The following is a 12,259-nucleotide window of genomic DNA, read 5'->3' as shown; positions in this document are numbered from 1 at the left end:
TGTAAAAGCAATCCAGGCGCACCTAAGGGGGGAGGGGAACAGGTTTACACTATAGGTGATGGTGATGCCAGTGCACACTATGCATACAAGATAAAGGTTCACACAACAGCATTCAGACTCTCCTCAAATTAAAACACATAATATTCATAAGTAAACACTTGTTTTTGGAAATGAACTTCATGACATCGCTGAGAACAGGTCACTTCAACGCTTCAAATCAATCAGTCCAGATTGTCTTTAGTTGTGTTTCTGTGTTCTGTCCCCTCCCCCAATCAGAAGGTTAACGTCGGACTCGACACGGTCTCTTCGCAGCAAACACTCGTTTTTACACTGTGACGTTCGCTAAAATGTCGTCCCATATGGTAACTTCATTTCATAGTCGCTCTTTTCAGTTTACCCCCATTTGTTGTTATTTCATTTGCTTAACCCAACCTAGATCCGTCATTTGACAAATAACTGCCCGTAAAACATGTGAATGGATGCATCTGCTTTGAAGCCGCTTTAAATTGTTCTCACTTTTGAAAGTGAAACGTTTTAATCGTAACAATTAAACTCTACTCGTCCCTGGAATCTTGCTAAGTCGTGTACAACGTCGAGTGAAACAAAAATTCTCGGCTGTAATTGTTTCAGTTTCCAGCAGGGGGGCGCACCTCCACAGACCACCGTCAGAGTCCGTGTTTATCTGGAGGAGGAGGAGCAGGAGAAGAAGAAGGAGAACGAGTACGGGAAGAGGAAGCACCGACTAATATAGTAGCCGTGGTGTGTTCGGCAAGGTAAAACAATATACATACATATAAATATTAAATCCCGTTGTACGTTAGACGCAAGGGCTGCGTTCTTTTAAAGCTCTTGTAAGGCAAGAAGAATGCATACGGTGTTGCTACCAACTATTATATGGGTTTACCGTGCTGAGAGGAAATGTTTCCCCTTTCCCCCGAAAGGCAACGTGAAACTAGTCACAGTTCACTCAATTAGTTACTACGACTTTCAGTTGGAATTGTCCGTCATGATAATGTCGCTGAGTTGATAGGCTGTGGCAGGCTGTCGTTAACGATGCAGCACTGTATGCAAAGAAGCCCAAGCTCTTAATGCTTTTACAGCGCAGGAAGGGGAGACGACCAATTTTGATAGAGACCAACCCCCCCTAAACAGGTTATGCTGTAAGAACATTTTCAATGGATTCTTGTTCTGACTGTCGCCACATTGAATTTTATGAAATTTTATGTTGTTGTTTTTTTGGAGGTGGGGAAAGTGTGGCAAGGCGAAGTTTTTGGTTTGTTAGGAGTTTTTTTTTATTATTATTAAAACTCCCGAATGCATTCCTGTTCAACTTGGCCAGCATGGCCAGCTCGTCATGTTTTTCAACACTACAAACAAATAAGAAAAAAGTGAATTTTTCAATATATTTTAATTATCGCGCTATAATTATTCATCTCTCTTAACAGGAATCATTGAAAAAGTCAGCTTAAAAAGAATGAAAAATGAAGACGAATTGACTTTGCAGGATGCATGATGACTGTAATGCAATGAATGACGTGCAGTTGTGTTCACTGACAGTCAGATATACAAATTTATGAGCCAAAGCGTGTCTGATGTTAATTTAGCAACCTGACGCTAAAAACTAATTTAATATCAATGAATGACTAATTTCAGTATCAATTTTGGCTGTTTCCTAGTTACTGCCCATCAGGGTAGTAAGAGGTGTGCATCAAATTTCATTCAGTGGCTCATTTGATGGCAGCGTTGACCTGCATTGCGCTGCGTTCGTCTCAATAACCAGGATCTGAAACGCTACATCAGTAATGCACCTTCATTCTCTTGCAGAATGCCCATCAATTTCTGCTCGCAGTGCGGGGAAAAGCTGCAGGCTACGTTCAAGTTTTGTCCGTCCTGCGGGGAGAAGCTGCCCTGCCTTCCTCTCGCGGCCTCGCCGGCGCCCGCGGGTCAAACCGCGAGCAGAAGTGATGGAACGACGCTCGATAAGAGTCCCGTTCAGGCCCCAAAAAGAAAGAGTAAATCCTGGCGTCATCTTTGTGCTTTTCTCTGCCTTGTTATACAAGGAACGTACACATGTGATGCTGAATTGTGGGTAACGTGAGTGATGTTTTTGCGCAGACCAGGCAGTGGTTAGTCCAACTCCAGCAGCTGCAACGAGTCTTCCACCACGCAGGACCAGAAGGCTCCTTTACGGAGAGAAGGAAGTCAAGCCCAACTCTGAAGACGTGTCTGTGCCTGGGGAACCGTCTTCTGTGACCGCTGCCAAAGATGGTGTTGTTCTAGGTAACACACATGACCCAAGAGGGTTCCCTGTTTTTTTGTAGGTGTCAAACCTACAAAAATGTACCGCTAATACTACAAATCTCAGAATGCTATGTTGGTGTTTGGGCGTGTCAGTCAGGACAGGCGGTTCATGGAAGGATGTTAGTAGTATTATTTAATTGGTTTAGTTTTTTTAATTTCATTTTTAAATGTATTATTAGCCCCTGTGAAAAGATCACTGTTGAAATTTAAATCAGTAGGTTGCAAATAAAAAAATCGCCCTAAGATTTTTATTTACATTTTATTTATTTTTATTTGTTTTTGAATGTATTTATTGTATAGTATTAACCGTTGCTGTTTCATATTCAGTGTTGGTTCAATGCTGGTGCTTCCATATAACTAAACTCATGTTCTATCCGGGAGAAGATTTTTTTCAGTAAATATCAATGTTGGTTTGCGACTAAGTTTGAAATGTTGGCCCCACTGTGTATTTGAGTTTGACACCCCTGTGTTAAAGAGATGATGCAGGTGCAGTGATGGTGCGGCTCTAAACACAGTCTTGCATCGGGATGTTTCTATGTCCAGGTGACGGATTGAATGAACGTTTCTCAGCTGTACTGCCAGCGGTCAAGTCCTGCTCTGTACCTGCTGCTCTGAAGTCTCCTCACTCTGGTAAGCTCACAAATGAACCCAACCAAATCAATCTGATCTACGCCTTCTGCACTAACCATGTCTTTCCTGTGTCTTTATTTCGATCGACTTTGTGATTTAGTACGGACAAGGGCCAAGTCCACCAGCCCTGCAATCAAGCAGGTCAACACTGACAAAACAAGCAGGAGAGAAGATGAATCAGCAGTGGGTGGCGCTGCTGCTGCGTCTCCTCCTGCTTCCTCACCACCTGCTTCCTCACCGGCCTCCAGGACTCCTGTCAAAGGTGAGCGAGAGTCTTTGCTTTGGTTCGCCAGCGCTGCTGGGAAAAAGAGCGAATGTGTTCCGTTAAGTTGTGGATTGCCAGTCCTTCCCTGTGTGAATATGTTTGTGTGTTACCAGTGATGAGTAAACTGGCTTTTAGCATCTTTATCCTCTTAAATACTGTTGCTTAGTTTTTGTGGCTCTGTTTCAGCTGGACCTAAAAGCAAAGCTAAGAGGGCCAAGCAGGTGTCCAGCGTGGAGCGACTGCAGGAGGGCGAGGTGGTGACGGACACAACCGGCAAGAAGTGGCAGCTGACGACGGTTCTCAGCCAGACACCGACGGAGCTCGTCTACGAAGGTGAGATTGATATAATACACTGAGAGATTAGATTAGATTTACTTTGGCTGAGAAAAGGAATCAATAAAATGACTTTTTTTCGCTGCTCGACAGACGAATGAAGTCTCAACTCTGTATTTCCCTCGGGCCAAAAAGTTACAAAAATAAGAAATATCTCACATAGTCTTGATATAACAACTAATAAGTTACTTGGTTGTCTTTGTTTCTTTGTTTAAAGTTTTCCCAGCAGCTACACAATCAAGATCCTCGGAGTCGAAACATATTCTTAAACTAGTAAGTCCTGCTCAATGTTTTTTAAACCGTACACCACTCGCACGTGCTAAAGTCTGACGTGAAGGGTTAATTACCCTCCTGTATGTTTACTGGAATACGATGGTGTTGATTTAGTTTTTTTTCTCTGTGTATTCACATTCTTTTCTTTCTCCTCCATTCAGGGTGCTAAAGATGGAAGACTCTTCAATGTGCAGAACTTCCTGCAGAGAGCTGCTAAACCTGCCTCTGGTGAGAGAAGAAGAGAAGAAGAATCTTTAACAAGAATTTTGTTGTTTTGTTTTCTAAAATAGATAATATGCACCTTTGTCTCTGCAGTGGAGAAGTGGATTAAACAGAACCGGTTGGACTTTCTTGGGATTCCTTCCTGCTTGGGCTTTGGTCTTCATGCAGAATCCTACAGGTGTGAAAACGGAGAAGCAGACGCGTGAGAAAAGTAACTCTAACCTGTCACCACAAGTTCTAATGTGTTTTATTTTTCCCAGGTTTCTTGTGTTCGCTGACATGGGCCAATCTCTTCAGGCCATCATGGAGGAAGAGACTGAGCTTCTGACAGAACAAACTGTCCTTCAGCTGGCGTATAGAATAGTGAGTGAATAGTCTGCTAGTGGTCATTCATTCGAATTATTCCATTGTGTGCATGTGTTTTGACGAGTATGTATTATTTCTATCAGTTATTTGCCGTTATTGTTTGTTCACGTGTTCACTAAACCATCAGAAACGGATGATATCTGTACTACTGGCCTCTATTTAGCGCACTGACCATCTGCTGTCTCAAACAGTGAACTGTCCTTTTAAGATTCAGAGTTCATAAATAAATGCCGCCTGGTCTCTCTCCTGCAGCTGGACGTGCTGCTGTACATCCATTCAAACGAGTATGTTCATGCCGACATTAATGCTGAAAACCTCTATGTCAAGCCAGGCAAAAACTCCCAGGTAAAAGAAATTTAGGAGCGAACCACTTCATCACCATCTGTCAGAATCTGACCTGTTTGGCTCCCTCACCAGGTCTACCTGGTAGGATACTGCCACACCTTCAGATACTGTCCAGAGGGGAAGCATGTAGAGTACCGCGAGGCCAGCAGAACGCCACACGAGGGCGCCCTCGAGTTCATCAGCTTGGACGCTCACAAAGGAGCAGGCAAGTTGCACACACTGTTCAGATATACATATATACACACATATGTATACAAACATATATATACCTACTGTACATGTATGTAATTTTTGTGATTTTATTGTATGTGTGTGTGTGTGTGTGTGTGTGTGTGTGTGTGTGTGTGTGTGTGTGTGTGTGTGTGCGCGCGCGTGCGTGCGTGCGTGCATGTGTGTGTGCAGCTCCCTCCCGACGCAGTGACCTGCAGGCTCTGGGTTACTGCCTGCTGCGCTGGCACACAGGTCAGCTGCCGTGGTCAGGCCTCACTCAGCCGGACAAGGTGGCAGCAGAGAAAGAGAGGTGAGAGAGAAGAGAAGGAGAAAAGTTTCAGTCCACAGACTCAACCAACGCACGCAACATGGACTCAGTTCAACATGTTCTCTCCGAAGGTACATGAAGGACGTCCCGGCCCTGTTGAATCACTGCTTTGGGCCCAAGTCTGTTTCCTGTGAGTTTTAAGTCTTTATTGCACAGCTCCTAACAAATGTGCCATTGTATCTGATGGTTGATTGCTCACCTGTGTGTGTTGTGTGGTGTAGATGCATTCAAAGCGTACCTGACTGCAGTGATGAGCCTGCAGTACTCGGAGCAGCCGGACTACTCGGCGCTGAAGGCTGGACTCAGTGCGGCTCTGCAGCAGCTCAAGGCAACTCCGCAGCAGCCTCTCACATTTTAGGTAAAGACTTAAGTTTTTCCTCGTGTAGGGAGAGGAACCAGGAGCAGCTCTTTTAAACGGCGGTGTTTGGTTGTCTCGCTGTGGTTCGTGCACCCTCACACAACTCCAGGCCAGGGTGCCGATAGTGACAGTCCGCAGCCATTTCTTCCGTGACAAAGACGCAGTGTGCTTCTCACTCAAGAGAGTTAAGTTGCTTGTAGTGTGTGACGCCAGTGACGATTACTTCCGTCACCTTAACCTTTTGTTTTTTAAGAGCAGTGCAACATGAAACGACTGGAGAGGAAATGTGGCAAATTTTAAGCAGATGTTTTATTTTGTGATAATTTGATGCACTGAAATTGTTGGAAAATCCAGTATTTGTAATTTACACGCACGTGCAGCAGGCTTTGTTAGGGATGATCGCTAACGTGATTTGTGATATTGTAGTTTTTCACTCTTAGGTTTTGACATTGCAATGTGAATGGGAGGTAAGCGCTAATTTCTACTTTTGCTACCACATATTTCAACTCAACGCAAGGTCTCACTGACTTTAGGGTGAATTGACTCAATCAAGGCTGTTTTGTGTTTTAATTGATATTGTGCCATCTGTCCTGTTTTACCAGTGTGATGTGAAATTGACCGGAGGAAGTTTTCAACTTCCAGCTCGGCAACGTGTGAATAAAAGTCAATTCTTACTAAAGATGTGATGCTTGCCTCAAAGGTAACCAGAAAAACATCTTGAACGGTGTTTAAATGAACTCCTGGGGAAAGTGTTGCACTTTCACTTCTCTTCGTTGTGATTCCGCACCTCTGCACGGCCGTCAAGTCAACACAACAGCAGACGCGTTCATTTCAAAGAAACCTTTTATAAAGTTTAAACATTTTCAGGACATAAACTTTTTTTTCCTTAACATTTTCAAGACATATACAATTCTTTATATGAAACAGTAAATATCTCTTATTGTGCACACTTAAAAGTAATTCAGAAAATAAACACTGTTATCTCTTGCCTGATCTCTCCTGGTCGCAGCAAATTCCAACCTTACATCTCCGCTGTCACATGAGGCACTTTCTGAATGACGAGGCATTCGCAGAACTAACGTAAAGCACAACATCGCACCCTGCGGGGGGGTGGGGGGGGCTCTTCCTCTGAACAGGAAGCCTCAGCTTACAGTCCTAAACTGATCAGTCGAGCTTTAGACACACATGCCGGCAGTGTGAGGCAGCTACACATGCAGGTCTGAATTAAGATTTATACTGCTAACGGTTTCCATCGTCGTGTGAAAACTGGGTTCGTCTCTCAATCTTTGAGCGTTAATATTCACTGCTAATATTCATTTCTTGATCGTCACTCAGAGCATGAAGTCTGTGAGCGCTGTTCGTGAGCTGTGCATCCGGGGGGGGGGAAATTCCTGCACTGGGAATGACTTCAGCAATATTACTCTTCAGACAAACATCACGTGCTCATAAAGTCTTTTCCCTCCCTTTTCACACACTGTTGTTATAACACTGAAAATCCAAAACCTTGTAGGGTTTTTTTTTTGTTTGTTTGCCTTTTTTTTTTTTTTTTGTTTAGAATGTGCACAAATACTGGTAGAACATCTTTAGCAAGTAACAGGAAGCCTTTTCTCCGCTTCAAGAAGTCCAGAGACGCAAAGAACAATGGAAAAGCGTCGGAAAACCATTTTCAAAATGAACAAACGACGTCAGAGACGCAACATAATACGAAGGCCGCTCGTAGCTGTTTGCGCAAAAAAAATGTCGTTTTGGTCACTTGTCACGCGTACAAAACAGTTTGGAGAGCGTAAATCAAGTAGTGTGTCACTCAAATCCAGCCACCGTGAAGGAGTGAGAGTTCAAAAAACACAAAAAAAAACAATAAAAAACTTGGACTGAATGGAGGTGGGGGGAGGGGAGAGAGACTCTGTCACGAGGTCGGCCGCTCTCAGTCACTACAAGGCGAATAGTATGTGCACAAGCTCTGCAGTTGATGGAAGAGCCTGTTTGTCTGGGCTCGTGAGTGGAACACGGTCCCTGGGTCCCCGCAGGCTGAGAGGGACGCACGCTCATCAGAGTGATGACCCCCGTTTGGCCGCGGCGTCATGGGCCAATTACATGGTGGGCGTGGCTGGATGGCTGGGGGAGGGGCAGCGATCCTCTTCCTCCTCTTCCTCCTTCTCCACTACTTGCTGCTGCTGCTCCTCACTGCCGCGTGGCGTATCCTCCCCTAAAGAAGCAAAAACTAGAAGTTAACTTCTTATCTGTACAGGTCACAAACACACGATCAAGTTGAATAACTACCAGACACTGAAAGTAGAGGTTATCTTGAAAATAAAGGGGCTGAAACTCTCACTCATTGCACGTTCTTTGACAATTCTACAGCCATAAAATGAAAAATTTGTCAAAGTGGCCTTTGTATTATTCTGGTCATAAGAGGATTTTAATGGAGGAACCGTCTCACACTAAACCCAAGCATGGGCAAACTACAGCTTGGGGGTCATTTGCAGCCCGTTAAGCTTTTTTTTAATCCAGCCTGCCAAACTTGAAGAAATTATATTAATATTGAGTAAGGAATAAAATAGCAGCATTTCATCTTTTTTTCAGTGTTTTAAGAGTCATTTCAATAAAGAGATAAACACAGCGGGGCTTCAACGCTTTTGTTCATTTTCAGTTGACATTAAAGCACATTTTCTACGTATCCCATGATATATTTCTCCTCCTATGAGGTGGCTCCCCAAAACACTGCATCCATCTGCTGCTGCTGCTCCGGCCCCCTCCGTCTAATTTCAGAACCCACTGTGGCCCACCAGTCCAACAATTAGCCCAGCTCTGCGCTAACCGCTAACGTTGAGCCGTCACGTGATTAAATGTCCGTCAAACTGTTTCTCACCATGTGGTTCATCCCCCTTTTCCTCAGCAGGCTCCTCCCGCTCCTCCAGCATTTCTAGATCTCTCAAATCCTGCACATCCTCCACACTCGACTCCTATTGAGGGAAAAAAAAAACAAAAACAAAAAAAAAACATTTTCCACCTCTTTCATTTTCACAACATAGTGCTCATATTAGGGTCCTTTAACTCAGCACTCTCCAGATTCTAACATTCACCTGGGATTCAGAGAAATGGTCTTCATCCGAGTTCCTGAAGCCTTCTGGAGCTTCCATGAGGATCTCCAGACCATCTGCCTCCTCCTCATCGCTGCCGGGTCAAACAAATGTACTCTGGTTAGATTGAATACAGCCTCACACCTCTGCTGCCAGAGCACTTTACAAAAATTGCTGTTAATTTAAAGGCCAAGATGTAGGATTTAGCAGCACCTAGTGGGAAGAACGAGTACTGCAACCAAATTAATATCTTCAATTGAACAAATATCTTCTTCTAGTCTGAAATAGATTACTGGATGTTTATGTGGTTTTCGGGTGTCTGTAAGCGGCGCTATGGAGCCGAATTTTTGCCATTTTTCTCTTTATTTGATGTCATTTTTTTGCCAGTTGTGACCTGTTAGAGGAAGATAAGGGGGTCAAACTGGGGTTTGAACACTCAGCGGAACAAGATTAATAAACATTACAAATACAATTGGATTTTTCGCTCTGGCGATGGACCTGTTCTGTTCCACAGCTAAGCTGAGTCCCTAATAACATAGAAGAATAAAATCACAATTTTAAAGGAGGTCTTTTGCCCTGGCGATGACCTGCTCTGTTCCACAGCTGGTCTATGGCTGGGGCTCAGTCCCTAATAAATAAAACGCAGTCAGACTGGTAGGCTGAGCATATATAGAGGCGTCTCCAGCAGCATCACTCCTCAAACTCTCTTCTCTCATCAGCAGATTCCATGTGGGAAAGATCAGCCCCGTCACAAAGTTCCACTTGAGGTCACATTTTTCTTACGAGTTGTGATGTCAGCATAAAAGTCACTCAACCCCAAACAGATCCACGATCAGAGGTTCTACAGGAGATAAGTGCAACACTGTCGCCTTGTCGCCAGTGAACTTTGACTTTATTTATAAAAAAATGCATTAGATGTTTAATCTACTTTGACTTTAACTCGTACACGTCTATTCTCCGTCCCATTTTAAACCCATATTTCCTTGTGAATCCTACAAACTGAGGCTCGCAGAAGAAAAAATAAATGACATAATGGACTTCAAAATGAAAGGTTGGACTTGGATCATAAAGTATCTGGACCTGAACTTCTGCAAACGTGTGTCTGAGATGTAAAAGAATTTAGTCGACCTCAAAACATCAGCAATGTTGTTCTAGAAATGATGAATCTAAATCTATGAACAAAGCTGATCAATTAATTAAAGAGCAACACAATGAGCAGCCAAGTGAGACTTGAGAACCGCGGCACTGACCTTCCTCCACAGTAAAACTTCTCTTCCTGCTTTTCTTCCTTCGCCACTATCTCATCCTCCATTTTGTTTTCCGTCTCTTCCTGTTGGCCGTTCTCCTCTTTCACCTTCTCCTCCTCCTCCTCTTCCTCCCCCTCTTTCTCTTCCTCCACCTCTTCTTTGTCTTCCTGTTCTTGCTCCTCATCTTTTGCCGCCTCCTCCTCTTCGTCGAGGTCGGCGCAGTCGAGGAAGTCGAAGCTCTCCAGGGCAGTTTCCACTTCCTGAGTGAAACTTAAGGAAGTGGGGAAAGGAACCTGAGGAGGAGAGCGGCAAACAGTATTGTCAAGAGTATCCTTGCCATTATCTTTTGAAAATCTATCAATCTATTAATATTAATAGATACTATCTATAAAGTATCAATAAAAAGGAAAAAAAAAAAAAAAAAGACAGCAGCAAACGCAGATTTTATTTTAAAACATTAACGTCAGTCAGTGCGGGAGCTCACCGTCGGAGCGCCCTCTGGTGGTTTGGAGTCCTGGAGCGACAGGTTTGTCTCCGCGGTCTCCAGCAGCTGCTGCTCCTCTCCTCCGGCCACGACTCGCTCCTCTGCTCCGGCCTCCCTGCGACCATCCTCCGGTGCCTCCTCGGCCGAGACCCGCACCTTCGCAGCGCCGCCGCCGTCGCCGGCAGACGGATCAGCTCCTCCCGCAGGGGGCGCCGAGGAGACGTCGGGGAAGGAGCCGCTCAGGTCGGCCGAGGCGTCGGACAGCTCGGCCGACCGCTCGGAGGCCCCGTCGGCGCCGCTCTCGCCCCCCTGGGGGCAGGACATCTGCGGGTGGCCGTTGGGCACCGGCGCCTCGGCCCGGGAGAAGACCTCGGCCGCCTCGGCCTCGGCCTCGTCCTCCTCCTGGTTGGAGGAGAGCGACGGCGTGGACGCGCCGGACTTGCGGTAGTGCGTGAGGGACAGCGGGGCGGCGAGGGGCGTCTGCAGCACGTTGGAGGCGGCCAGCCGCTGGGCGTGGTGCGCCAGCGCCGGGCTGGAGGAGTCGTCCGACGATTCCGAGGAGTTGGACCACACCGTCCCGTTCTCCGTCTCCCCCTGTCGCTTCAGCAGGGACTGCGGGGGACACGAGCAACAGTTTACACCTGGCCACAGGCTGAGAGAATACAAGCATCAGTGCAGTGGGTGGTATCGTAGAAGGGTTCAGTTAGATCTTGAAGATCGCAAGTTCTGTTCCCCCTAACTCAGGCATGGGCAAACTACGGCCCGGGGACCATATGCAGCCCGTTAAGCTTTGAAATCCAGCCCGCCGAATTTGAATAAATGATATTAATAGTAACCAAGCCATCAAATATAAATATTTCACCATTTTTTTCAGTGTTTTAAGAGTCATTTCAATAAAGAGCTAAATACCATTGGGCTTTTATTCTGAGGTGGGTCACCAAAACACTCCATCCACCTTCTGGTCAAATCTTATAATCCATTGTGGCCGCACCAAGTCCGAAGGTTTGCCCACCCCTGCCTCACTGAACCCTTCTACTTCAAGATGACCTGGATGACTGAGAACCTTCACACACAGCGAGTCGCTATCATTGGCTCATAGTGGCACCAGACAACTCAGAATGTGCAAACTGTAAAAACACTGCAAACCACTAAAAGCCGGAGTTGTGTTTTCACAGCGGACATCAGGCAAACAGGGCCTTGAATTAAAGGGGAGTTTCACCCATTTTTAAACTTGTGACATTTTTGAAATCCCCCCGTGACCGTAGAGGAGTTTCATGGATGGATGTGATCCTATCCGACAGACACCGACAGTAGCCGTCAACTCCAGCGTGACAAAGCGAGATAAGAAAACCAGAGTGTGTCCAAGCGTCTGAGGAGCAATTTGACGTGAACAGCATTACGTTTTTGTTAAAGGTCCAGTGTGTAAAATTTGGCTTGACTTATCATTTTTGCATTGTTAAAAGCTCAACATACTGCCCGTAAATGCAGGAATAAAAGTGTATGCTCGCAGTACAATAAAAGTAATTGGGTTTCCCGACCCTGATTACGGTTCTCTAGCTGTTTGGTCACTGTGACCAATCCAACTGTTTTACAATAAAATGTTTGTTTGGTTTTTTTGCTGCGTCACCGCCTCAATGATTGGATTCACACTCACAAGACCGTAGCTCCCGTCCAGGAAGCAGCGGTGGATATTTTGACTAAAAACATTGTTATTGTGGCCGTCAGCAAGCAGTGAGTCAAATTGATCTGCTGAGTTTTCCTGACACTTGCATGACTCCATGTGAGCACTACAATGGTATGTTTGTCTCCTCAGTTTT

The 12,259-nt window shown here is 45.3% G+C and overlaps 3 protein-coding genes across 4 annotated transcripts in view; 2 read left to right on the top strand and 1 right to left on the bottom strand.

Annotated features, from left to right (window-relative positions):
* Positions 1-12,259, top strand: part of ogfod1 (2-oxoglutarate and iron-dependent oxygenase domain containing 1) — a 98,395-nt gene that overhangs the window by 53,491 nt on the left and 32,645 nt on the right. The window lies entirely within an intron of this gene.
* Positions 333-6,310, top strand: vrk3 (VRK serine/threonine kinase 3). Its single transcript, XM_076049676.1, has 16 exons — positions 333-362; positions 631-773; positions 1,825-2,012; positions 2,116-2,280; positions 2,845-2,931; positions 3,032-3,193; positions 3,383-3,529; positions 3,747-3,802; positions 3,964-4,030; positions 4,118-4,202; positions 4,285-4,387; positions 4,643-4,735; positions 4,808-4,940; positions 5,138-5,255; positions 5,345-5,403; positions 5,495-6,310. Exons 1-16 carry the CDS (start codon positions 348-350, stop codon positions 5,629-5,631), a joined length of 1,758 nt encoding a protein of 585 aa, XP_075905791.1. The 5' UTR covers positions 333-347; the 3' UTR covers positions 5,632-6,310.
* Positions 6,457-12,259, bottom strand: part of LOC142903814 (rho family-interacting cell polarization regulator 1-like) — a 15,438-nt gene continuing 9,635 nt past the window's right edge. For both annotated transcript variants that reach the window (XM_076049665.1, XM_076049656.1), the window contains exons 13-17: positions 10,443-11,054; positions 9,962-10,251; positions 8,715-8,805; positions 8,501-8,594; positions 6,457-7,837 (exon numbers count right to left, since the gene is read on the bottom strand). In XM_076049665.1, the coding sequence (XP_075905780.1) occupies positions 7,722-7,837; positions 8,501-8,594; positions 8,715-8,805; positions 9,962-10,251; positions 10,443-11,054 (1,203 nt within the window). In that variant the 3' untranslated portion in view covers positions 6,457-7,721. The remainder of the gene's footprint in view (positions 7,838-8,500; positions 8,595-8,714; positions 8,806-9,961; positions 10,252-10,442; positions 11,055-12,259) is intronic.

Source organism: Nelusetta ayraudi, unplaced genomic scaffold (genome assembly GCF_046127955.1).
Source record: "Nelusetta ayraudi isolate G7.1 ecotype Tasmania unplaced genomic scaffold, CSIRO-AGI_Nayr_v1 ptg000005l, whole genome shotgun sequence".
NCBI lineage: Eukaryota > Metazoa > Chordata > Actinopteri > Tetraodontiformes > Monacanthidae > Nelusetta > Nelusetta ayraudi.
Note: the sequence above shows the minus strand (reverse complement) of the source record. Positions and strands in the feature narration are given on the sequence as shown.

Coding starts and splice junctions, on each gene's coding strand:
- vrk3 (XM_076049676.1), top strand. Junction 4,203..4,284: donor CTTCATGCAGAATCCTACAG/GTGTGAAAACGG, acceptor TATTTTTCCCAG/GTTTCTTGTGTTCGCTGACA. Junction 4,388..4,642: donor TTCAGCTGGCGTATAGAATA/GTGAGTGAATAG, acceptor TCTCTCCTGCAG/CTGGACGTGCTGCTGTACAT.